We start from the raw sequence: 26,602 nt of genomic DNA, 5'->3' as shown, positions 1-26,602 counted from the left end.
TTTCACTGCTTTGTTATTATTCTTTTGTTTTAGATTTTTAGATTCATAGATCAGATTACATTCCACTGCTTAATGGCACAGAGTTAATACGACAGTATAAAGCTTGATATGTACTTAACAATACTTCTTGTGCCCAGGTTATTAGGAAACAACCTTCTTTTTTTTTTTAAAAAAAAGTAGTTTTCGTTGATTTTGTACTTTATTATAAATGTGTATCTAACATATTTTTCAGTGTTACAAAACATGTACATTTAAAGATGGAAATTGAAAGTGAAAGTAGAACTGTCATAGTTACATCATGCTGCTATATTTCGGTTAAGAACGATGTATTATTTTTCATTACCCGAAGAACGTTCGTTACACTATTCTAACAAAGTTACTTTATGTAGTTACCATTGTACAAAAATAGAGTATGGACAGTATACAGTACAAAAGGCAAAATATTTTATTGCAAACATAATTATAATGCCTGCCTGGTCTACCCGTTCTAAGCAAGTTGTTATGTATACATAATACGTTTGTGACTTGTTCGTATACATTCTCTGTACCTGTAGTAATTTATAATGTGAACTTGTATCCTCATGGATCTCACGCATGGGAAAGTCAGCTGTTCTGATATAACAATTCATTGTATCCTCGTGTTGCAGTTAACTTTCATAGAGTGAATATATAACTGCTATGGTCCCAGTCATTTCAAAGACAAAAGTGTCACTGTTGGTTTGCGAGACGTGATAATATAATCATGCATATGTTGAGCAAGCATATATGTGTAATACAGTTCGGGTGTTCATATATGGCAGGGTCTTTCAAAAATGACTATTCTATTTTGAGTGACCCTGTATAAAGTAACATCGAAACTAATCTTATAGCGTCAATGGACTTGTTGTGGAATATGCACTCTTCTTTGTACTACTGGGCGCTTTACCGTACTTTGTCTCGTATATTGTGGTGGTGAATGGTTCGTATAAAAGTTTCTTCCACTAACATGTCTAAGTAGCAATTTGGTAATTTCCAGCCTTAGATGCGAATTGGCCGGGAATAAATGTAAGTGTCAAAACTGAAGGCCCTGTTTTCCTTCAAAATGATATTCAATGCGGATTTTGTGCTTTGGTGCTGTAGAATGGGCATTTAAAAAAAACTTCTGACGAGCATTGAACTGTCCTTAACGGAATTAGTGTCCTGAAGTCGGTCAGATGCTGACTGCTGGCTGTATGCACAAATGTCAAAACAACGGAGGCCTATACAGTTGACAGATAGTTTTGTTATTCAGAATAGGTACGGGAGAGGTTTGTGCGCAAGAAAGTGTGCATTGTTGGACTCCTGCTTTTCCCCTAACTTTTTGCCACCAGGCCAAATATGGTAATATTTTGAAAATTGGTCAATATTTTCGCGAACCTAGGTTTCACTATTAGCTACGTATGGACTACAGAGTCCTCTAAATGGCAAATATTTCTAATGGATTTTAAGAAAGCATACAAATACATGATAACTGTATGCTTTGTTTCTTTCAAATATCTTTGATTAGTTTATTTCTGTTGAATGGAAAGCTTGCGAAAAGTCAAAACAAACTGGCATCTGCTACCCTAGCAATGGTTAACGCATGTGAGGGGAGGTAAAGAAGCATGTAATAGAATTCTGAATGGATACATTCTCTCCCTCTAAAATAAAAACAATTAGTATTTTAATATAATCGAGCGCGTTCGACTAGGTAACATAATGTTATAACATAACATAACTTTATTGGCATTAAATGACATAAATAATGTTATAGCCGATAACATTTAAGGGTAAAGATTCCTTTTTTCAGCTAAAGTCTTATTTCATAACAAATAACATTACAGCGGAAAAGTTGGAAAACTGCATAAAGCTATCCCTTTTGCGGTGACACATATAATCTATGTTGTGTTACATGTTTATTTTAATTTGTGTTGTTAGTTCAGTGTGTCAAAATTTGTATGATTAATCATATTTTGTCTCATATAACTTTATGACCATCCGAGATGTCTGATAGATAACGCTACACATGATATCCTGATGAGCACATTATGACCTCACTTTCTAGTTATCTGATACTATGAAAAAAGTTCTTTCTTTTTGTATAAATAATTTACAAGTGATATCGTATTACAAAACGTTTTTTGTACATTTTCACATAAGTCAGAAGATAAAATTACATTATCTGTATCTTTATTTCGTTAGAGTAGAGACGCGTCACATTTATATTCGCCCGGATCCTATGTTATCGATACTTTTTTTTGATAATTGTGATCAAACTGGCCTCTTTTTATTCTTATTGGTTAATTGCCTTTGTTTTTCTGTTCTAGTTTTTTGTCAAACCTTGTCGTTTAGAGAGATGAAATTCAAGTTTATTTAATCATGTAAAGAAATATTTAGATAATCGGCAAAAATTCGACAACCGAACTGAATTAATCTGTATTAAGATCTGTATTTTATTAAAATCACTTTTAAGTAATACTACAAAATTACTTAAAAGGCGAATATCATATTGTACACTGTATTGTTAATATAAAAGAAGTGAAGTTTGTAATAGATCTTTAAGTACTTGACTTCTCCGAGTCTCGCACTGAATCGGGGCATTTTCTTCCACGTCACATGTGTTCTGAATATCCCGTAATTGTTTTGTTTCATTTTGGGATTTACCATTATCATCGCATGCACTTAATTGTTCTACTTAATCTATTTATAGTAGGTCAAATTATTGATAGCATTTGTTTATTTTAACAGATAAAAACTATGAATTGAATTGATAAAAAGAACAACTCGCACTACACATATCTGTAGACAGCTTACATATATATATATGTAAATGTATAGATACATAACTGCAGCCCATATAAGTCCCCACAAACGTACGAAATGCGTTTTCTAACATACATAATTTAACAATACAGATACAAGGATATCGTATGTCGTCCGCATTATTAATAACTTCGTCATCTCTATTCTAATATTAAGACGTTTATTTTTTTCTTGTTGAATTATGTGCAAATCTTTGTTGATTCCCTTTTTTGTGTGATTAAATTTATTTAATGTAAGTTAATGACGTTCGGCAATATCCCTGTGATTTCGTGCTATCTTTGTGCATTACGGCAAATTTCAGTCGTAAATATAGCTGAAATTTATGAAAAACGGAGAAATAAGCATACGGAGGAATACATAGAGACCGTACCATAGCTCTTCGCATTCCTCGATTTTTCAAAAAAAAGTGGTTTTTACAAGAGCACCGGTTACAATTAAATATGTAAACAACGGATTCTGTCTATAAATTATTTGAATGAATGAATGATCGTCGATCTTAGTCATTATACTGATTGACAGTGAATGCTAATGACTCCATGTGTTGCAGAAAGGTATTTAGTTTGTAACTGTAATTTCCTATCAATTGATATCCTGTCAAAACTGGTAAAGTAACTGCTTATATTTGGACAAAGCCCAAATGTCTTTGCCGTTCGCCAGCTGCTAAAAAGGCAAATATATAAGATTCAGTGTAAGTTATGCGTCACTGGTACTACCAGTTAGTAAGTTCATACTCTAAAAAACACGTCAGAGAAATTTTGGCAGTTTTGACCGATAAAAACGTTTGGAGCATTAGATTATATTATTTCTTTACACGAAAATTGCCGTTAGGAAACAAAGCGGATACGCCGATAATCCGGAGTAAGCCGATTATGACAAGTTTTTGACAAGTTTTGACAAGTTTTATTTCATTTCTTCCAGAAGGTCAGAGACCCATGAGGAATAACAAAGCATATATACAAATATGGCGATACAGTAAATATGATATAACCAAAAAGCATCATAACATATATAACATAACATGTGATTATATGAGTAATAATGAGATTATGTGTTATTGTCACAAAACTGTTCCAGTTCACGTAATGTAATCGGTGCACTTAAACTGCCTAGCTATAGCTACTGCTGTTATAGGGAAGTGGTAGAGTGTTTGCCTTAGGTGTGAGAGGTCCTGGGTTCGAGTCCCAGTTAGAGCTTTTAAAACAATTTTCATTCTGCTACAGCATCTTTTTGCTGTTAAAGGACTGTTCTAGTTGTTCTATATTTTTAGCAGACAGTATCATGGATCGTTATTTAGAAATCCAGATCACAGTTGAATGTTAAATCAAATGCACCCAAGTAGAAAATATTCACTATATTATGTCCCTTTGATGTTTCTGCTCTCCAGGTCCAAGAAGAGTTACATTTCCTTGATCACAAAATTTTCTTTTACATGAAAATATTAAATGCTCATAACTCTACGCTTCTGGTTAAAATATTGTTAATATATCTATTTTTGAGAAATATATGTACATTTGTCTTCATTTCAAAGCTTTTTAACTTCATACTTATGATTTGAAAAACTTAGGTACTATCTCTAGAATACATATACAAGTCAACCAGATATTAAGAAGCTAACTGTAAATATAAGGCCATAGGTTAGTTCAGGTGATTCACGCCACGCTTGTCAGATTATGCAAACTACCATAAACGGAATTCGTTTCTCTTATTACATTAAAATTTGAATTTTTACGACCTACTTACTGACAGTCAAGTCATTCAACCTGGGATTATTTCTTTGTGAAGCGCTAAAGTAGTTCTTTGTGTATTATTGTTAATCAATATTTGCTAATTATACCTCAGGTAGCGGCGTTGAATTTTATGCTAATATAGTGACATGCTTGTTTATACATTGTAGCAAATATGTGAAACTGGAAAATTCAAGTCGGAATACTAAAAGACGGTTTAACGAATCTCTTTAATTTGGAAATAAAGTTAATATTTAAATAACGTTGAAGTGAAGATTACAAGATGTGACACGGGAAACAAGGGAGCGGTGTTTCGACATATAATACGTGATATATTTATTTATATATTTATTTCCGTGTGATATCTTTGTGTGACGTAATCAGTCAGAATGCATGAGACTAAGGCTAAAGCACTAGCACTCAGTGGGACTGTCCTTGCACTGGTGTCGACGTTTTTTCATATACTCGGGTTTTCAACCCCGCACTGGTTGGAGAGCTTTGAGCAGGCAAAGTCACGATTCGACAGGTAATAAATAAAGGTCTTTGGCTTGGTTAAGAAACTGCAAATATTTCTTTTAGTCGTCTGTTTACACAAATAAATATTTTGTTGTTGAAAATATCATACATAAAGGTATATATTACACGCTTATTAAATGACTTGTCGGTCAACAGCCAAAGCTATTACCCTATGTCCGAAGTACTGAAAGCAAATAGTTTTCAATACGTGATTTATTACATGACTTCAGAAATTAATTTTCAAAGATTCGCTTCTATATTTTTTTACACATTAGCCCAGTAAACATGTGTTGAATACTGACTTTTCGCTTAGCCCACACTATGGACCGGCGATTTATATACTACAGGGTCAAGTAATAATTGTTATCATAAGTAAATCATTCATTTCAAAATGTACAGATTTATTTTCATGATCATACAAATTCTATATTATCGTTTTAAGCGGCTTAAATTCAAACATAATTCTTTTCCATTTTATTTCCATTTTATTGCCTATATGTATACTGACGCATAAATAAAGAAGCATCTATTAACAGATGGAATGCTAAAAACTATGATATTCTAGGTAGCTATGATAAACATATACTTGCATGTATATGTACGTGTATTTTAAATCAAAATCTTCTGTATTATTATAGCTTAATAAAAGCTATGGTTATAATCATATATATAGCTATCAACGTACACCATTCTGATATTTTCTTTCTTTTTCCCCTTTACACGTAATTATATCTTATTTCTATACATTACTGCACTCAGGATCGGACTATGGACCGCTTGCTTCCACAACTTTGGCTACGACAGGGACCAGCTTGGCAAGTTGTATGACGGTTGCCACTGGATCTATTCCTACGAGTACAAGCCAATATTTGACTGGCTAAACCCACGTGAGTAGCAATTATTTAGTATTTAGAGTAAATGGAATTTCTATTTGTATCAATATAAATTTGTTCATTTGTTGACTTGCTGAATCAACGCGAGTACAACTTCTTTGGTATATAGAGTAAATGGCATTTCATTTTGAAAAAATGTCTATTTATTTCTGTCATGTATATTTAGATATTTATAAATGTCCTTTACTACTTAAGTTTATTACATGGTCATGCTTATTAATTCTATATGATGACAGCATATATTATAATTTCACACAATGCACTTTGAAATATTATAATGAATTGTCCAAGTATGATATATTACTGACAGTTTCACCATCAATAGGTTCGTCCCGAAGGCATTTACATAATGTTCCATATGTTACATCTTCCGTCAGGTTGACAGCCTGTTCAAAAGATAAAAAACAAAAAACATTAACAATTAATAACATTTTGTATATTAAGCCATATGTAATAATTTTAAAATTCCCTTTTTAGGCCTCTACCATATTATTTTGAAATCCCTGTCGTAGTATGTTATGTCTGTTTATATACAAGGTCGTATTTGAAGTCTTAAAGCATATTTACATAAAATACAAAGCCATATCGAGGGCTTGACGCAAAACTATTGTATCTTGTTCTTTATTTATATACACTTAAAATAGTTTTGCACCAAGCCCTCGATATATGACCTATACAACTAAAATAAAACCTTGGTAGCTTGTATATGGTAGCTATCAATTACATTTACGACTTAATAGATAAAAGTGGATTGGAGGTTATGTTATACAGCAAGCGTGTTACTATATATATATATTATATGCTGCAGCATGTAGCGCAGTTACTGTTTGGTTCGATATTTTTTTTAATTTATAAAATATCACTAATAATGTAAATATTATGACCCAAAATGTGTTTTCCTATTGTAAAAACAGGCAAAATTACATTTTCTAGAAATTATAAACATTTTACAGAAACGAAATTCATGGAAATGTTGCTTTTATGCTAAGTATGGCATCCTTTAAAATTATGATCTCAAAAATGGCCAAAATTTATCATCAGAATCGTTTTTTTTACGATAAATTTAAAACTAATCTAGATATATTGAAAATATAAAAGTCCTCTGTTACCGGCACCGGTATTACTTAAGATAATGTATTATTCAAGAAGCATTGTCACGTTTTTAAAGAAACCTTGTTACGGAATAAATGGATAAAACGTTAAACAATATACTCCTGCTTTAAACGGGATGCCTTCAGGCGTCGTTTGCATATTTAAATAACATAATACATGCATGACAGATACAATGATGTGACTGTCAAAACAATATTTTCTCCTCACTGTTGGCAACATATTTTACATTTGATGATTGTATATCACGTTTAGATTTCTTTAAGAAAGGACTGCTCAAGGTGTTCAGGCTACTAATATGGTGGCCTTATCTCCTTAACGCTCCAGGAAGTCTTATTCGCTAAAATTAACAAAATAAATCACGTTATATATTTCGAAAGCATATCAACCTTTATATCTTTGACACGGTTCCGTCATTTTGTTAAAAGAGTAAACATATTGTCAATCGTTTAGGTATCTCGTGGTCTACTTGCTGTAAATCTTATTAAAAAATGGACGATGAGTTTTAAAAAATATTCCCATTAGTGACCTATATCTTTTGTAGTTAGAAACTGTATGATCTGTTTAGAGTTTTAAAAGCTCTGTTTTATTATTTCTGAATATCTTTAAAAATTCAAATCTTGGAGGTTTTTAAGAGAATAGAATTTCATAAAACGTGGTATAAATCAGCGCTATAAACGAATATTCAACGGCATGTCTAGATATGACTTCAAACGTTCTACTACAAATACGCATACATTTTAATCACTTGTTCATACTAAAAAAGACGAACAAACAATTAAATTTGTACGGTGTTCCGTTTGGACAATCGTGACTTTATATCTAATACTAAACCGCAATGCACGATGGTACGATGACGAAAACGCAATGGCGCGATGGCACGATGATGAAACAACGATGGTACGATGGTGAAAACGCAATGGCACGATGAAGCAATCGCGGTGGTGCGATGGTACGATGGTAAAATGTCGATGTAATATCGTGTTTTCATCATCGTACCATCGCGTTTTCACCATTGTATCATCGTACCATCGCTTTTTCATCATCGTGCCATCGTGTTTTCATCAGCGTACCATCGCGTTATCACCATCGTACCATCGCGTTATCACCATCGTACCATCGCATTTTCACCATCGTACCATCGCCTTCCGGTGGTCATGCGCAGTGGTACAGTATATATGTCAGTAAAACACAGACTTGATACAATCTCATTTTCACATTGCACTACGTACCTTCTACATCCTAACAAGAATAAGCTGAGTTTGAATTATACCATGTGACTATTAGACCCAGCTTTTTATTTACTTTCATGCATACATAAAATACAAAGGACGTGGCCTTGAAGATTTTAAAGTTTTCATGAACTGAGCACTAAACATTTTGTAAAACATTTTGCCAAACAGCAGATGATCTAAATGGTAAATTTCTTCTCACAAAATATAGATACATTCATCTGTTGTTGACAAAAATACAAGTTTATACGGGGCTACGCATTTCTAACCGGAAGGCGATGGTACGATGGTGAAAACGCGATGGTGTGATGGTGAAAACGCGATGGTACGATGGTGAAACCACGATGGTACGATGATGATAACGCGATGGTACGATGGTGAAAACGCGATGGTACGATGGTGAAAACGCGATGGTACGATGGTGAAACCACGATGGTACGATGATGATAACGCGATGGCACGATGGTGAAAACGCGATGGTACGATGATGAAAACGCAATGGTACGATGGTGAAACCACGACGGTACGATAAGGATAGCGCGATGGCACGATGGTGATAACGCGATGGTACGATGGGGAAAACGCGGTGGTACGATGGTACGATGATGAAAACGCATTGGCACGATGATACGATGGTGAAAACACGATGGTTCGATGATGAAAACGCGATATTACATCGACATTTCACCATCGTACCATCGCACCACCGCGATTTCATCATCGTGCCATCGCGTTTTCATCATCGTACCATCGTTGTTTCATCATCGTGCCATCGCGCCATCGCGTTTTCGTCATCGTACCATCGTGCATCGCGGTTTAGTATTAAAGAAAAAGACACGATTGTCCAAACGGAACACCGTACTTATTATCAGTTCGTTATAACGAGTTCTTATTCTAATATAAAACAAATCCCTAAGTCTCCATTCGTTAAAAAGAAACAATATTTCAGGCTTTTTTTCCATAACATTAATTCGTTACATCTATATAGATGATAATAATGTATTGCGAAAATTCTTCTCAAGTGAAGTTCTATTAAGTTAATGAATATTTTGAATCGTCCTACAAGGAAAACGTATCAACTTATTTGTTGTGAAGCTATTTTGGAATAGAATTTGCATCAGTACACGTATTTAGTATGGTTTTAGATGTACATTTTATTGTCACCCAGAGATGTATATATATGAGTTCACCTTTGTCTCAAATAGCTATGACTTCTGACTTGACAAAATCAAAAAAGAATCCAACCCACGATTATAACGGCAAACATATTTGATAGTACTATTATATTCTTACTGAATGGCTTGTTGGTCTATAGACAAAACTATTGAACAAAGTCCGAAAAAATGACTAGCAAGTCGCTCAACAAGTGTTTTATTACATGACATAAGAAATATAGACTTTAGTCCAACGAAATATAGTGCGGTCAATAGCACAGACTATGGACCGGTGATTTATATAAGGAGTCATGTAATAATCACCAGTGATATTTTTCATCAAGCGAGGTACAATAGTTAAAATTAATGAACCTGATTGGCCTTTAAAATGTCCTTGCGGCACATGAGATGTGAAAACCAAAAATTTGTTTTAATTTTGTAGCAGCTATAGTACCAGTAGCCTAAGAAGAGAACATAATTTGTTTTGGAACATAACTTTTTGTCAGAACAACATATGATCCGCACCATGAGAAAACCATCATAGTGTGTTTGCGACCAGCATGGATCCAGACCAGCCTTTGCATCCGCTCAGTCTGGTCAGGATCCATGCTGTTCGCTAACGGTTTCTCTAATTGCAATAGGCTTTGAAAGCGAACAGCATGGATCCAGACCAGATTGCTGGTCGCAAACGAACTGTGTTGGTTTTCTCACGGTGCGGCTCATATATATCATAAAATCAAGATACCAGAATGATAAGGGACTACCTCTAAAACGCATATGTTAATGTGATTTACCGTTTAAAAACTTTGAGAATTACTTAAAAATTCTAAATGAAAGCAATGTCCTAAACTGGGCAGTTTCCTACCTAAATGATTCGTAAACATTCTTTAGTATGTGATTTGTTCTTTTTTTAACAGAATGGTTCCTGGCAGTACAGGTTATCATGACGCTGGTTCTCATCATCAATTGTGTGACGTCATTTATTCTGATTCTTGGCAGATTTATGGAAAAAGGTCTAGTGTACACGGAGTTTTCCTCCCAGTTTATAACGTCAATGGGAATGTTCACTTCTGGTGAGTAAAATTAACATGTTGGCCAATTTCAATATTACTAATTATCAAGACAAATTAACTTTGCAAGTTTATGACCTTTAGGAACCGGACTTGATAACAATGATCGAGTTTTTTAAAAAAAAATATTTGTAATAAACGAACTCTCACTTGAAGTTGGTCAAAAAGCGCGGTATGTACATTTGAAAAGGGTTCTGCTTACCAATACTTATTTATTAATTTGTTCAGTTATGGAATTATCCGTCTGAAAGCAAGGAGTCTATTGCGAAATAAAGAGAGGTAGTGATGTGTGTGTGGCAGTTTGAAGTTGCAGAGTAGGCAAGGAGAGAGAATGTGTTGGGGAATCAGGTTTAAATTTGGTATTGCAAAAATACAGAAACAAGATCAAGTTTGGGATGATGCTGGTATTGGCGTCGTAACAAACATTAGTACTAGTATATCACAGTGCCGAACGAAAGCAGGTACTGAGTTTTAGGAGTGAACATGGTGGTTACATAAGGTGTAGGCGTATTAGAAGGCATTTCATCCGTTGGAAGAGAAAATTTGCTTAACAGTAGGCCGAGAATAATTCTGATTGAAGTAATAATGACATTGTATTAGAAATTGTGGTCGTTTAATTATTGATTTATTGATTTCGGTGTAACTAACACCTGCACCAACCCAGTACATGTTATCTGTTGGCCAAACGGGACTAAATGTTGAGGTTTCGCATCTCATTTACACCGAAAATTATGTATAGAATCAAACCTTTTAGACCTGCTGGAAGAAAACAGAGGTACAGCATTGGTTCCGATTCTTTTCATACTAAAGTCGTCCTAAAGCCATATGAGGCCAATGTTAACGAAGTACCAGTAGTGGGAGTACACCTAACAGGCGTAGTGGTGCAGGGAGTGATTAAAGACTGGCATTTGTGTACAAGAGTAGAAAGTAGTGTAAATTTTAGGAAACGTCAAACGGTTTTATTGAAAGCTAATGACATCATAGGTATAACGGCACCTATGTTATAAATGAGTACTGAGTAAGAATAGTTGCGAATTTGTCATACAAAATATTTTGTTTTTTTCAATCTGTAACGGATGCTTATATACTAACAAATTATTTATTTTACAGGTTTGATGACGGCTTTCTGTGTTACATTATTTGGGATAAAATCTGATGTGGACAGACAGTGGTTCCCTCGACCTGACCAGAATTACCTATCCTGGTCGTTCGGCCTGGTCGTTGTGTCCGGATTCTTTGCTATTTTCGCAGCGATGTGTCTCCTCTTCGACAGCTTAAGGATCAAGTGGGACAATGAAAAGAAAAGCATGGCGGCAGAGCCATACAAACAGTATAAAATGAAACCGGTTCCCCCGCAATATGAGTGATAAAATATTGTTGAGCTCAAAAGTGTTTTTATTACATTAATGTATACGGTTTCATATTTTAAACTAGATCTCACTTTTGTCATGTAGATTTGGTGTAAGTCATACATTATCCGTATTACAAGTTACATCATACATTTCCATTATAATAGGCTGAATTGTTACGCCTGCTAGTGTTTGCTTTAAATTTATTTATCAAGGGGGCACGTACAGAGTAAAGATTAATTGAGCAAAATGTTTCACTGTAACATAAAGGCGAAATTTTGGATCAAAAACTGCATGCTCTTGAGTTTCTTAACCAGTAAGTGGGGTTTTGTTTTATAATTCATTAAATAATGTTAGCAGTTGTTTGGGTTGGATGGAATGTTGCAAATAAATGTCTTGATTTTTGACATAATTGTACCACTGATCGTCCTCCTACATGATATTTGAGTTGGAGACCAATATCAGAACACAGTTTTACAATAAATCAATTTTTAAAACTAAGTTTAGAAAGATAGATTCAGTAAACAACCTGTCAGGACCTAAGTTATATAACTGAATTTTGAAACCACGAGACGTTTCTCCAGTTTCAGTTCAGCTGTAGAGTTGAGAATTATCTTTATGATCGAGAACAGTAGACGTGTATAACATGCAGGAAGGTGATATTATATATCATTTATTTAGTAGTATTAGATGATTTAACATTATTCTGCACAATACAACGATATGAACGAGTACACATTTGAAAGAAAAAACACAATATGCAATCCGACACGGGAGAGTTCAATATATGCTTTTGGATGGATACGAGGCCAACTATATTCCGTATTGTACAGGACAATGTCAAATGTGTGTTTTTTTATATTTTATTCTTATTTTTCTCAGTCAATAAGAAACACAATTCATATACAAACATCTCCTCAAGGGTTTACTGATGTTGATATTCACGCGGATACATTAATTTTACCGATCAAATTTAGTCGTATTGGTTTTTAGATAACATGTAGATTCAAAAAAGGTTGTTGCGTCGTCCAATACAGAATATATTGAGTCCTAAACGGACATATATATGGACAATCACTAGTTTAGATGCGAATCGCTGAATAGAAGAGAGAAATATGTACAAGACAAAATATAGGCATGCGGCTGTTAGCAGATTCACAATCGCCTCTCGGTGCAATACTAACTGGCAAAATTTTACATTCATTTTTCATAATTTAGGTCGAACATATGTTTATTTCTTAAATATTCACACGGGCTTTTTACTCTTTAACAGATATTTGACATACATGTCTCTTTGGCTAATGACTCACTTATAAGACTATATCATTTAATACATGATTATCTAATATAATTATTTGGCAAATGACAAGCCATGACATAGTTCATGCGAAAACTGCAGCGGCATAGGGCAGTTTAATACCTTGTGATATATATATACAATATTTCGATATTCACATACGTATTATTTTCCCATATCCAGCCGTCTTTTTTTATATGTTTTCACATGTTGAGAGTTAATTTCATACATTATATTTTGGGTATATAAGACAAAATGATATTAATATTAAGCAAGGTAAATAAAAGACCTGTTACTGACATTTTTGATAATTTAAGGGTTATCTAAATATGAATATGTTTCAAAGATTTCTGATTAATTGTGAAATGTAAAAAAGTTTATTTCTATCTTGGTCGATTGTAACTGAAATGTGTTTTTCTGTATCATATGCAACATGTTTCACGGTATCCATTTGATGCCAGATTTGTAAAATATGATATTAATAAATGCTTTGTGAAACAGGGCCCTGGAGAGTAGTGCTGTTTTCGTTTTATTTGTATTTGTTTTATGTATTGATACTAACTTTTATGTTATTATAAGATGCCTGCAATTTGTATATTGTGATACACAGTAACTCTGCCATGACATTTCGGATTAAAACTTAACAAGAAGAGGATGGATATATTATTTATTAAATATTTTATCCGCTTAACTCTGCATGTATGCCTCCTTTTAGGGAAAAGCATTGATTTTGTGATAATTTTTATATAATACATACTGTGCGGATGGTTTAAAATCACCAAATTATCAAGAAGCAAATGACGTGATATTGATTTCATAATGTTGGTGTGATTACTGGCAATTTGATCCTGGATTTTGAACTGGACTGGCTCTAAGTTGCTATTATTTTTTCTATTCTGACACATTCGCCATACGAATTAAATGTGGGAGACACTTTGCTTCAGTTAGTCCAAATAGAAAGCACAATTCTGTTTGAGAATCAAAGTCGCAACATGCCAAAGCTAGTACTGAAACAATATCAAAGACAGCAAAAAAACATACTTAAACTTTAGCCTGCTGGAGGCAAGTGATTCTGCCTTTGCGACCAGTGCAGACCAAGATCAGCCTCCACGGAAAATGGTCTGCACTGTTCGCTATTCAGTCTGTAAATTTGAAAGTCGATTTTTCAGACTTTTAAATGAATGCTGATGAAAATTAAAAATAAACATTATAAAGTCATAATATAATATTTTAAACTTTGCTGAATATGGGCCCAGGTCAAAGTTCTGTCTAGGAAATAATTCTCTAAGTGTTGCCACAACGTATTCTGTAATGCACCTGTTCTGATTTCTGCCGCATCAACTTCTAACATGATGGCACAAGGATAACGAGATTAGGCACGAGAGAATGCCAAAAAAAATCAGGATCAATCATTCAGTCGCCCTGCACTTTTTGTCAATTAGTTTGAAACATGTCGAGTTTTCGTTATATTGTTCCACAAACCTGACAAAACGACACTAAAAAAAAATATAAGCTGTGACGGGACATTTGTAATTCAACAACTTTAGCGGACGAATAGGTTGCTTTAAAGATTTAATATTTTTTACAAAATTATCAACACTATCAAATAAACTGTCAATATACAACAGCGTAGTTCATTTCTGAAATAAAGCATTAACAGAGAGACTATGTTCTGTTATCAAGACCAGGCTGTTTGAAAGTACCCAAATTCAGTTTCTTAGAATAGATGAACAAAACAAGTCTATTAATCTAAGTCTTTTACTATAAAGGAATAATTATGGCAGAACTCGTATTGTTCTTACATGAGCTCGGCTTTCGGTTGATGGCTATGCATAAGATTATTTAAATTGGTGTTACAACTGGTTGGCATTGGAAGAGCTCATGCAATAAGTCATAGAGGCGTATTTAGTTCACTTGTTATAACCTTATTCAAACATGCATGTCTAGTGGAATTTGCCGAACAGTATATAAATACCATATGGCAACGTGTGTGACATTGATATTGTCAACCCGAGGGCAGAATGTCACCCGAGGCGATAGCCGAGTGGTGACATTCTGTTCCGAGGGTTGACAATATCAATGTCACACACGCTGCCATATGGTATTTATTTTATTATACCGAACAAAACTAAACACATAAAAAAGTTTTAAAAATGTTTCTGGTTCATTTAATTCAACAGTTTCATCTTTAGCGCGGTAATCAGTTGTGTACACACTGAATAGCGACGTCATTACAATATGACACTGTGTACAAGGGACGCAATCATATGGCTAAAAACCTGAAGCAGTTATTTGCCCTTATATGACATTCAAAATATCAGCGCGGTCACATGACCTGACAGTCACTTTCGCTTGGTCACGTGTCAAAAAGACTGAAAATGTTTCTGATAGTCAAAATATCTCCTTTTCGGGTAATGGGATTTTACCATTGTAGACAAAAGTGAGGTATAATAATAGTTATTGTAGTACAGCTTTATATGTGATGGCAATGTAACATTTGTTCTCTAAGGCAGAGAGGCCGTGGCAATGCGCCGCCATTGGCCATGGAAAACATATCTCCATCCGATATCATTTCACCAATTCCTATCACTGTAAACGAGACAGAAGGGGAAAAAAACATGAGTAACATGTGACATTGCACCTGATGGCGAGTACAATGTGATTATACTTGTCGTAGTCACAAACAAGACAGATCAATGTCAGGATGCTGGCACCTTATGCACGAATTCTCTTTTAACAAGCAACGGTTGCTTACTATTCAGATTTACATATTATTATGTGTTAGAAAGCAAGGAAAGTCTTATACGTGAATCATTTTGCTATAAATTCATGAATCCATTTACCATTCTTTTACTAACTGACTGCTGAAAATGTCAAAACAACCGCGAGCTAGAATATGATATCGCCAAACTACATTGAAAAGGATGTGAACTGGTAGACGTTAATTTGTATCGGTCAAAGAAAACTGTTAAATCACTTTCATACAGATTTAGATGTGTTAGGCAGATTTGTTATCACAGAACAGCCTTTATATCGTTTTGACCAGATAACACTGATACTTAAATAAGAGGGCCATATCGTCCATATATTTGCTCCCTATAGTGTTTCGCAAAGTGTTCGATTGATACGGTATTGTTCCACATATACATGATACATATGTCAATATGTTAATTTCATGTATTTTACCAATGTCTTAAGATTCGATGCAATTCGTAATCAATATCTATACAACTGGTACACATTGAGTACTACTGTAAACGACTTTTATGAATTGTTAAAAACTGATAATCCTGAAAAAAAATAAGATAATAGCAGTGTTTGTTCAACATTTACTGAAAATGTGAATGCTAAAGGAAGAAAACTCACTTTGTTTAATATGCAATCCCTAAAAGAGTTGTCTTTCTTCGATAGACCGGGTACACAAACTACATGTCTATACTTGTATGTAATTACAAAATTGAAATTAGAAATGAAACAGGCAGACATTAATATACCTCCTGATACAAGTATGTTTCAGCACTTTATAGAAAACATTGAAAACATTGAATTTCGCATTATGTTGTAAAATGTGAATTTCATGCTATTTTTTCCCAAAGTCCAAGATTTGATGCATTAAATTTATTAGTAATCAGTACTTATACGCCTGGTACACATTGGTTCTACAGTATTTTTTTTCTAAAATGATTGTTTAACATTTACTGAATACATAGATTAGAGCTCCAATAAAATATTACTTTAAGTTTAAAAAGTTTTTAACTATTTCACTAACGCTTGGTGAAATAGTTCAAAACCACGATAATGCATCAGTTAAGATTATATGATTATCTTCTCAATCACGTGTAGTTATATGTATCAGTTTACTCACATGTTTGATGATAACATTTAATTTCAAGTTCATTATTGATTGCATAGAGTATGCGATGTGATAACACATATGCTGTCAGTGAACTGGGGTCACAACGCTCTTTTTACTGGATTATTTGACTTCATTAAATGATGCGTGAAAATCAACGTTTGTTAAAATAAATAATAACAGAAAACACATGGCGATGGAGATGAAACTTTAACAGCTTGCGAAAACGGAGACAGTATCGGATTTGACATGAGTTATGAAAGTAATGTAAGAGAAGCGACATATCATTCATATGACATGGCAACAGACGGCGAAGATGCAAAATTAACTACAAAAAAAGACGTCGGCGATAGCATAAATATTAACATCGCAAAAGAAGTTGTGAAGTGCTCGGAAAATGAGAGATTTATTACAGCAGAAGAGGACACAAGAACAGATCCTGGTAAAGGTGACAATAATATAAGAATTGTGGTCGACAAAGATATTGAAGTTGTCGTTGAAACAGATTACGACACAAGTAAAGACCATGAAGCTGACGATAATACCGGTACTGAGGTCACCGATGAAGATGATGTTCTTACTGAAACAGCTAACGACACGAGAAAAGACCCTGAAGAACACGACGATAACATAACTACTGAGGTCGCCGATGAGAATGAAGTTTTTATTGAAACAGATGACTCTAAAAGAAAGGCCCCAGATGGTGGTTGGGGTTGGATGATCGTTTTCGGATGTCTACTGATGCGCACAGTTACTGGTAAGACGTATAAATTAAAGGTAAAATCGAAATAGTGAGATTTCTTTAGCTCAATATTCCACGAAATACTTTTTTATTTATTCTCACTTTTTGTATTGCGATTATTTGTTCCATTTAAAAATCTTATTATACCCCCACAAAATGAAGTTTGGGGGGAATATATGAGTGAGCTTGTCTGTCTGTCGGTCGGTCGGTCGGTCTGTCTGTCGGTCCGTCGGTTTTATGGTTTCCGGATAATAACTCTTGAAAGGCCTGTTCGATTTAAATAATTTTTGGTACACAGGTGTAACATCAGCAAATACAGGTCAAGTTCGACTTTGAGGTCAGTAGATCAAAGGTCAAGGTCACAGTGACTCGCAACAGCTAAACGGTTTCCGGATGATAACTCTTGAAAGGCTTGACCGATTTAAATAAGTTTTGGTACACAGGTGAAACATTATAAAATACAGGTTAAGTTTAACTTTGGGGTTAGTAGGTTAAAGGTCAAGGTGACAGTGACTCGCAACAGCTACACGGTTTCCAGATGATAACGCTTGAAAGGCTTGGCCGATTTACACAATTTCTGGTATACAGGTGTAACATCATAAAATACAGGTCAAGTTTGACTTAAGGGTCAGTAGGTCAAAGGTCAAGGTCACAGTGACTCGCAACAGCTAAATGGTTTCCGGATGATATCACTTGAAAAGGTTGACCGATTTAAATAATATTTGGTACACAGGTGTAACGTTATAAAATACAGGTCATGTTTGATTTGGGGTTAGTATGTCAAAGGTAAAGGTCACAGTGACTCGCAACAGCTAAACAGTTTCCAGATGATAAATCTTGAAAGGTTTGACCGATTTAAATAATTTTTGGTACACAGGTGTTACATCATAAATTACAGGTCAAGTTCGACTTTGGGGTCAGTAGGTCAAAGGTCAAGGTCACAGTGACTCGCAACAGCTAAACATTTTCCAGATGATAACTCTTGAATGGCTTGACCGATTTAAATAATTTTGGTACACAGGTGTAACATCAGAAAATACAGGTCAAGTTAGACTGTGGGGACAGTAGGTCAAAGGTCAAGGTCAAAGTACCTCGCAACAGCTAAATGGTTTCTTGATGATAACTCTTGAAAGGCTTGACCGATTTACATAATTTTTGGTACACAGGTGTAACATCATAAAATACAGGTCAGTTTTGACTGTGGGGTCAGTAGATTAAAGGTCAAGGTCACAGTGACTTGCAACAGCTAAACGGTTTCCAGATGATAACTTCAGAAAGCTAGGGCCTAGGATCATTAAAATTGATAGGGAGGTTGGTTATGACCAGCAGATGACCCGTAATAATTTTTAGGTCAGCAGATCACAGGTCAAGGTCACAGTGACCCGGAACACTTAAATGGTTTTTGGACAATTACTTTACAAGGCATGGGACTAGGATCACGAAATATAATAGGGAGGTTGGTCATGACCAGCAGATGACCCATAATTATTTTGGGTTCCAAAGGTTAAAGGTCATTTAAACCTTTTCCGGACAATAATTGAGATGGCTTGGGCAGAGGATCATGAAACTTCATAAGGAGGTTGATCATGACCAGCAGATGACCTTAATGGATTTTGAGGTCATTAGGTCAAAGGTCAAGAAAGTTCAGCATTGACATTGACTTAGTTCTGTGACAAGGCTATATTGTGGGGGTATAATTTTTCATTCCTGTGACAACTAGTTTTCATTAAAAGTGACATTATGCGTATCTTACTGGACGTGAATGTTTTATAAAAGCAATTTCCGGTTGCTTCGCATTTAAAAGGGTTTAATTGATGACAATGCCGCATAAGTATTTGAAGTTAATTCTTTAGAAATAAAGGAATCGGTCTAATATAATAATAGTTCTTTTCTCAATCTCCTGCACAATTATCTCCCTTATCTCCCTTAGCTATAGGTAGAGATTTCTGAAATTGAAGGGAAGCCACTCCTGCGTGCAGTTTGACTTTTCTTAAAAGGCCTGCCCCTGTCAAAATAAGAAAAGTCATATTTGGAAAGTTATAATGTCGTATTGGTAGCAGGAAGAGTTTTGTGTATTGGGTTAAAAGCTATAATTTCCTCCACCCGTTTTACACAGACGTCTATTTCAGCTGGGATTACTTGAAAAATGCGTATAAATCCACTTTAAATCAAAACGATTGGTGAATGTATTTGAATATTTTGTTTTTGTTTGTTTTGGAGGTAGCGTCCTTTCTTCCAACAGTATGCAAGTTATGTAACGGCGGACAGTTAACCTTACCAATGTTCCTGGATTCTGTACCAGTTCTAGCCTGTTCTCTGCAAGTAACTACATACTTCTGTACACGTAGCCTGGGACGCCGTTGATAATATTTGTGCTTTGTCAGAAGAAATCATACCTAATATTTATGTATTAAAGATGCCACTTAATTTGCGCTAATTAGTGTTAATTGGCATTCGTTGAGATTCTGATATTTCAATTTGCAGGTAAATAAAAGGTTAGAAATTGTCAGACTGAATTCCCAGGCTACTCTACACGAATCAGATGTGGCGATCGAAATCATTTCTAACATACTGTCTTCTGTCAAATCGCCATGGAGAACATTAGCCTCACCAGCGGAACAAGATCCGCAGATATACACTTTCCCTATTGATCTAAGAGGGCGTGACGATCTAAATTCATGGCGATTGAAATGTATCAAAACCTCTAATATTTCCACTATTTTTCTTCTTTTTTATTTGAAGGCGGATTTACTAGATCGTCTGGTCTTTTCTACGTGAAGTTTTCAGAAAAGTTTGGGGAGAGCGCAGCCAAAACAGCATGGGTTACGTCTCTCTCAGTCACTGTGAGATTACTCATAGGTAAGAGATTAGCCCGAAATGATACTCGACTGTGTCCACGAGTATGTATTCTCGTCATGCATTTGACATTGTTTGGTTGTATAAATGAGCCGTGCCATAAGAAAACCAACATAGTGGCTTTGTGACCAGCATGGATCCAGACCAGCCTTCGCATGCACGCAGTCTGGTCAGGATCCATGCTGTTCTCTTTCAAAGCCTATTGCTATTAGAGAAACTGTTAGTGAACAGCATGGATCCTTACCAGACTGCGCGGATGCGCAGGCTGTTCTGGATCCATACTGGTCGCAAAGCCATTATGTTGGTTTTCTCATGGCGTGGCTCAAATAGCCTAATGTGTACATGACTTTTTTTGTAAAAAACTGGAGGATACCAAAATCGCATTATGAAGAATACGTAATTTTGCACATTGTCATAAAGGGTTCTCTTCCTTTATTGTGAGCATTGTTGAACTTACTGAACATTCACATATTTGGAAACATCATTAACTTTCGGGCTGATCGGAAGGACTATCGCCATCCTTTCAGTTACCATTGATTGTTTAGACACATGAGTACCCATGTGATTTAAGATGGAATTTCCGTTGCATATTTACAAAAAAGTGCCACCCATTTCAAAAACTGATCGTAACTTAGACTATGATACAGTATATTTTGAGCCGTGCCATGAGAAACCCAAAATAGTGGCTTTTCGACTAGCATGGATCCAGGCCAGCCTCATGGCGCGGCTCTTTTCGGTTAGAAGGAACTTTAATAAATATAAGAAACTAGTTTCTAAACGGGCTAAAATCTGACGTAAAGGAATAGGTAATAATTTTACATTTTCAGTTTTGAATTAACACAAATCGGAAGTGTTGGAAATTTAGTTTTCCATTCAGAATTTGAATATTTAGCCTATTTCGTTGAATGTCGTTATTGTGTGTGTGTGTGTGTGTGTACTCCAAGTATGCAACAGTTGGAGCCGTTCATGTCTCTAAATAAATGCCAAATGTGTGCCGTTGAAATGACATTTACAATAACAACCGCAGTCTGGTAACAGCTTTCAAACATTATTTGTTTGATTTTCAATGTGTTGTCAAGACACGAATGGGAAATGTAGGGTACTCTGCTTAAATAACCAATTGGTGACTTTCCGACGTGACTGCAGACACTGAAAAAGAAACAGTGAGATATCAAACTGAATGAGACAGCCTGAACATAAATAAAATATTGTAAATAAACATATAGAAATTCAATGGTCCCTGAGTGATTGAACAGTTGTTTGCATATCTTAACATACCACTGCATGTGGCCGAGTGGTTGAGGTCGCTAACTTCGAATCACTTGCACTCTTCGGTGTGGGCCCAAAATCTCATTTACGGTGTAGAATTCTTCCTGTGATGAAGCCGTACAGCTGAGGTCCGGATGGTCGGTTGTTCTACTCAGGTGCCTGTCCTGAAAAATGCTACAAGGAGTACCTTTATCAAAATGTGGAAAAGTCACTATATGACTGTAATTACATGTGTGACTTTAAACCCAACAAAAACAAACAAACTAACATTTTTTTCGCCGAATCAAGGTCTCTGTGTCTGAGTGTTTAAAGTCGGTAACTATCTAGCCATGATGAAATTTCTTTAACTCCTAAAACAGCACTGACGTCACATTGTAATATGACAATGAATTAATTCCCCGCCACAAACAAAATAAAACAAAACCATACAAAAAAAACAAAAAACAAAAAAAAAAACGAACAAAATTTGTGTTTCAGGTCCGTGTGTGAGCATTCTGTGCAACAGGTTTTCCTGTCGGAAGCTGACCTACTTCGGTTCCGGGATCTTTGTCGTAGCTGTCCATATATCTGCATATGCCAACAGCCTCGAGTATCTTTACTTTAGTTACGGGGTTCTAGGAGGTACTGATGTTATCAATTACAATATCTGTTAATTTGATTAACAATTGCCAAGAATGCTCAAAAAAGTAGAATAGACCAAGCAAAATATTCACAGACTTGTTTTGACTGAGACTATTTTTATGAGAGGTAATGACTAAAATGGAAAGAAAAAATCTTAAAATTGGGCAATACTCTAGTTAGTTTTCATTTCTGGTCAAGACCTTTTAATTATAAAAACGAACTTTGCTGATAACATTAAAAACAAAGCGATTCAATGGTGCTTTCTCAGTGTGTGTTTAGTTTTGATACTGTGGCGTATTTTTAAGTTTATTTTGATTCATCTTAATGTTCAAATCAACATATGTGAAAGTCTTAGCTTTATTCAAATAATTTGTATTTTCATATACAAAAACGTTAGTTTGTCAGTGCGCCCAATGGTACTGGTTTTAAACTATCTAAGTAAAGATCAAAATGTTTTCGAATTGTTTTCTCCTTAGAGTTTCCGTGTGCTTTATATCGACAACTAAAATCTATTTTATCTCAAATTGTGAGATTGAAAATAAATTAAAAATTATCTAATGAACTATAATGTCATTTTTATCCAGGATTGGGGAGATCCTTCATCCTTACCCCACTCACAATGCTTCTTGGTGAATATTTCGACAAACGCCGGAGTCTTGCCTTTGGTTTAGCATCCGCTGGGTTTGGAATAGGAGGTTTCGCCATCACGCCGACCATAGAGCTTATGTTCCAAGAGTATGGCTTCAGGGGGACGTACATCTTACTCAGTGGAATAGCTTGTCATCTCTTTGTCTGTGCCTCGCTTTTCAGGCCATTACCAAAGATTGATAATCGCACAGAAAAGTAAGTAGATTTGATCCGTGCCATGAGAAAACCAACATAGTGGCTTTGCGACCAGCATGGATCCAGACCAGCCTGCGCAACCGCGCAGCCTGCTGTCCGCTAACGGTTTCTCTAATTGTAATAGGCTTTGAAAGCAAACACAGCATGGAACCTGACCAGACTGCGCGGGAGCGCAGGCTGATCTGGATCTATGCTGGTCGCAAAGCCCCTGTGTTGGTTTTCTCATGACGCGGCTCATTTATTAATCAAAATGAATATTCCGTTGGATGGTAAAATCTACAAGAAAATCCTTTGAAAGCACTGAAAGCAACCAACCATAATGGTAGGAGATTCGGTTTGATGGAGTCTGGTCACTGGAGGTGATGGAAAGTGCGACACCTATCATTACCACAAGCACCGGCTGCGGAAATCAAATACACATATATAAAATGAACTCACTGTTCCCAAAGGACCGCACTAAATCGATGTACGGAAGAATATTTAGACCGCCACACGAAAGGGAAAATTAATAAAATCTTTGCTTCTTCTGTCTGTCCAATGAATATAAATAAAGTAGTCTTGAAAATCCCTTAAGCTATTACTTAACTTCTAGAGCTGAAAAGTGATGTAGAAATTTAATATTTTTGTCTGTTTCTCTTTTCATTTACCAGGTAAAATGATGCAAACATAGCATGGTTTTCATGACAAGAATAATGTGGTTTTGTTATATTTCAGAACTCGACAGAGTGAAGTCAAGAAAAGGAAGGATTCTGAAACAATAAACATAAATGATGAATCAGCGAACAAGGATGATTTCTATGTATCTTCCACCGGAAGTGTTCATTTGTATAAAGAAGACGACGAAGAAATTACAATGATTGACCAACAAAGAATTCCAAACGGCTCATCGAATGATAAAGTGGAAAAGGAAGATGATAAAAATAAAAAATCAAAGACTAAAAAGAAATTGATATCTTTTTCTGTATTAAAAGACATACGTTTTGTAACACTATGTATTGCTACGTTCATCAACACTCTTCCAAGCACTGGACTGTTTCTTCCAGCTCTCGCAAAATCACGCGGAATTTCAGATATACAGGCGGCTTATCTGCTGTCAATTATTGCCGGAAGTGACACCGTTTCTAGGGTAATTGCAGGTTTCGTCCTTGACCTTAAAGCTGTTCGTGACTTAAGACCTTACATTTATAATGTTATGTCGTTCATTCAATGTGTAGCACTTTTTTCGTTTCCATCTCTACAGAGTTTTAAACATTTTACAGCAGTCTGTGTGTTACATGGCGTCGTCATGGGAACCAAGGCTGCACAGAGGAACGTCATTTTAGTCGATATTTTAGGTGTTGACAAGCTGTCAAGTTCTTTTGCAATTCTACTTGCTGTCCAGGGAACTGGAACATTGGCTGGTCCGCCGGTTTCTGGTAAGATATAAACACTTTCAAACCTATAGCAAATATTTACAGATGTTAAGAAATTTTTAGTTTTTCATTAAAAATAACTTTCAATGTTCTCAGAGGCGTTGAAACGTCATTAGATAATGAGGCGAGTTATTTTTGTTTATTGTTTTATCAGCGAAGTTGGTATGAAAATAAACTGGTGCTCTAAACTCGATGTCAGGATAAATGTATCAAAACCGATTCAGATATAAAATGAAACACCAATAGTAGAAGTTACGATGTTACTTATGTACATGAACCTTGTAAACCTACGATAATTTTGGCTTGTAGGTTTTTTGAAAGACACCTATGGAAAGTACGACTACCCATTTTATTTCGGGGGCAGCTGTGTACTTCTTGGTGCTATTATTCTGGCCAGTGGAAATATTAGGAATTATATTGACAAGAGGAAACCTTCGCCAAAAGATTGACAAGTGCAAATAGGAAACAGCAGATACAACAACCAGTACTGGATACAGTTTTTTTTCTATGCGGAGTATATACAAGTGTTTTCAAGAATTACCATATGTTTTCGAAAAAATAAAATACTTACTAATGAGTTGTGACAAAGAAACATAATCATTTGAGAGTTCCACGTGGAACAAATTAGGGTGACACATATTTATCAATTAATGTGTGCAACAATTTCGTACTTTTGTAAGTATAGCACGAAAAGGACGGCATACACTGAGGTTTGTCAGTGGAAACTTAGACAAACAATCGACCTTTGGTACAATTATATACATGTAATATTGATTATTTTCTTCCGAATACGTTCTTTACGTTCTAGTGCCATTTAAATATGCCCGAGTGGGTAGATTGTGTCTACCTGCTTGAAAGTGGCTTTATAACTTAATTTGTGACGATGTCACGTGATTTGCCCTAATAAGACATAATACACAAATATGCTTGTTTTCTCCAAAGTTTGTCAAACTGTTATGGTACCACTGACTATGTTAACAATTATTTTACTATTACTAACTATGATGCCAATATATTTTGTCTGATCTGCTAAAGCCATACGATTTAGTACAGGTAAAGGTGAATCTGAATACAGCTTTGTTTTACCGTAGCAGCTAGAAACTGTCAAGGTGTGTTCGAACTTTTGCAATGCCGGCAAAAGTGAAGCATAATCGCGGACATCATACAATCAATATAGCACTGGACAATTGTTGCGCATGATACAAATGTACGTATTCTAGTCAGTTGTTCTTATTCGTTTTAACAGGTAATTGATTACGTGAAAAGCTTATTGTTGCAATCGTGTTTAAGTTACTGGCACGTAATGACACTCGGCAATTTCCATGTGGTTACGGATTCTCGTGAGGCAATTTGGCATTCTTTGGACGTAAAGTAGATCAATGCGGACGTAATTATGTCATTAAGGGTACACACCCTTAAAACGTCTGCAACCAAAAACATTTTCTTGTTAGTCGCTACAAAACATCTGTATGTTTGATGTTGAACTATAGTTCTCCTTCATTATGCAGTTAGCTGACACCACTTGGAAATCTGAAAGGTGTTTTCAATACGACGGTTATTGCTTTATACAGGCTGATTTTCTAACTTGATTTACTAAAATAGAGAAATACACATCTGTCTTTAGAGGTATATATTTACTACACATTGATATTGTAAACTGTGGTTCGACTGTATGTATCATTAAAGGGACTAACAGCTGACCCCAAAGATGAAACGTAATTATTCGTTGATCTCTCAAACAGTGCACGTCACAAGATTGCTGATACCTACCGTTTATGTGCTAGAAAATACTATCCCTTAAAAGTCCTAAAATTTCTTGAGTTATGTCGTCATGGCACAGG

The 26,602-nt window shown here is 35.3% G+C and overlaps 2 protein-coding genes across 2 annotated transcripts; both read left to right on the top strand.

Moving 5' to 3' along the window:
• The first annotated feature begins 4,465 nt into the window (after window positions 1-4,465).
• LOC123540316 (uncharacterized) lies at window positions 4,466-13,817 on the top strand. The gene is made up of 4 exons (XM_045325234.2): window positions 4,466-5,070; window positions 5,820-5,947; window positions 10,367-10,522; window positions 11,630-13,817. The coding sequence occupies exons 1-4, from the start codon at window positions 4,934-4,936 to the stop codon at window positions 11,884-11,886; spliced, it is 678 nt and encodes a 225-aa protein (XP_045181169.2). The 5' UTR covers window positions 4,466-4,933; the 3' UTR covers window positions 11,887-13,817.
• A 3,262-nt stretch (window positions 13,818-17,079) lies between these two features.
• Window positions 17,080-25,772, top strand: LOC123541523 (monocarboxylate transporter 12-like). Its single transcript, XM_045327077.2, has 6 exons — window positions 17,080-17,775; window positions 20,503-20,619; window positions 22,363-22,506; window positions 23,091-23,349; window positions 24,064-24,764; window positions 25,071-25,772. The coding sequence occupies exons 1-6, from the start codon at window positions 17,268-17,270 to the stop codon at window positions 25,208-25,210; spliced, it is 1,869 nt and encodes a 622-aa protein (XP_045183012.2). The 5' UTR covers window positions 17,080-17,267; the 3' UTR covers window positions 25,211-25,772.
• Window positions 25,773-26,602: the final 830 nt, after the last annotated feature.

Source organism: Mercenaria mercenaria, chromosome 16 (genome assembly GCF_021730395.1).
Source record: "Mercenaria mercenaria strain notata chromosome 16, MADL_Memer_1, whole genome shotgun sequence".
Lineage (NCBI taxonomy): Eukaryota > Metazoa > Mollusca > Bivalvia > Venerida > Veneridae > Mercenaria > Mercenaria mercenaria.
Note: the sequence above shows the minus strand (reverse complement) of the source record. Positions and strands in the feature narration are given on the sequence as shown.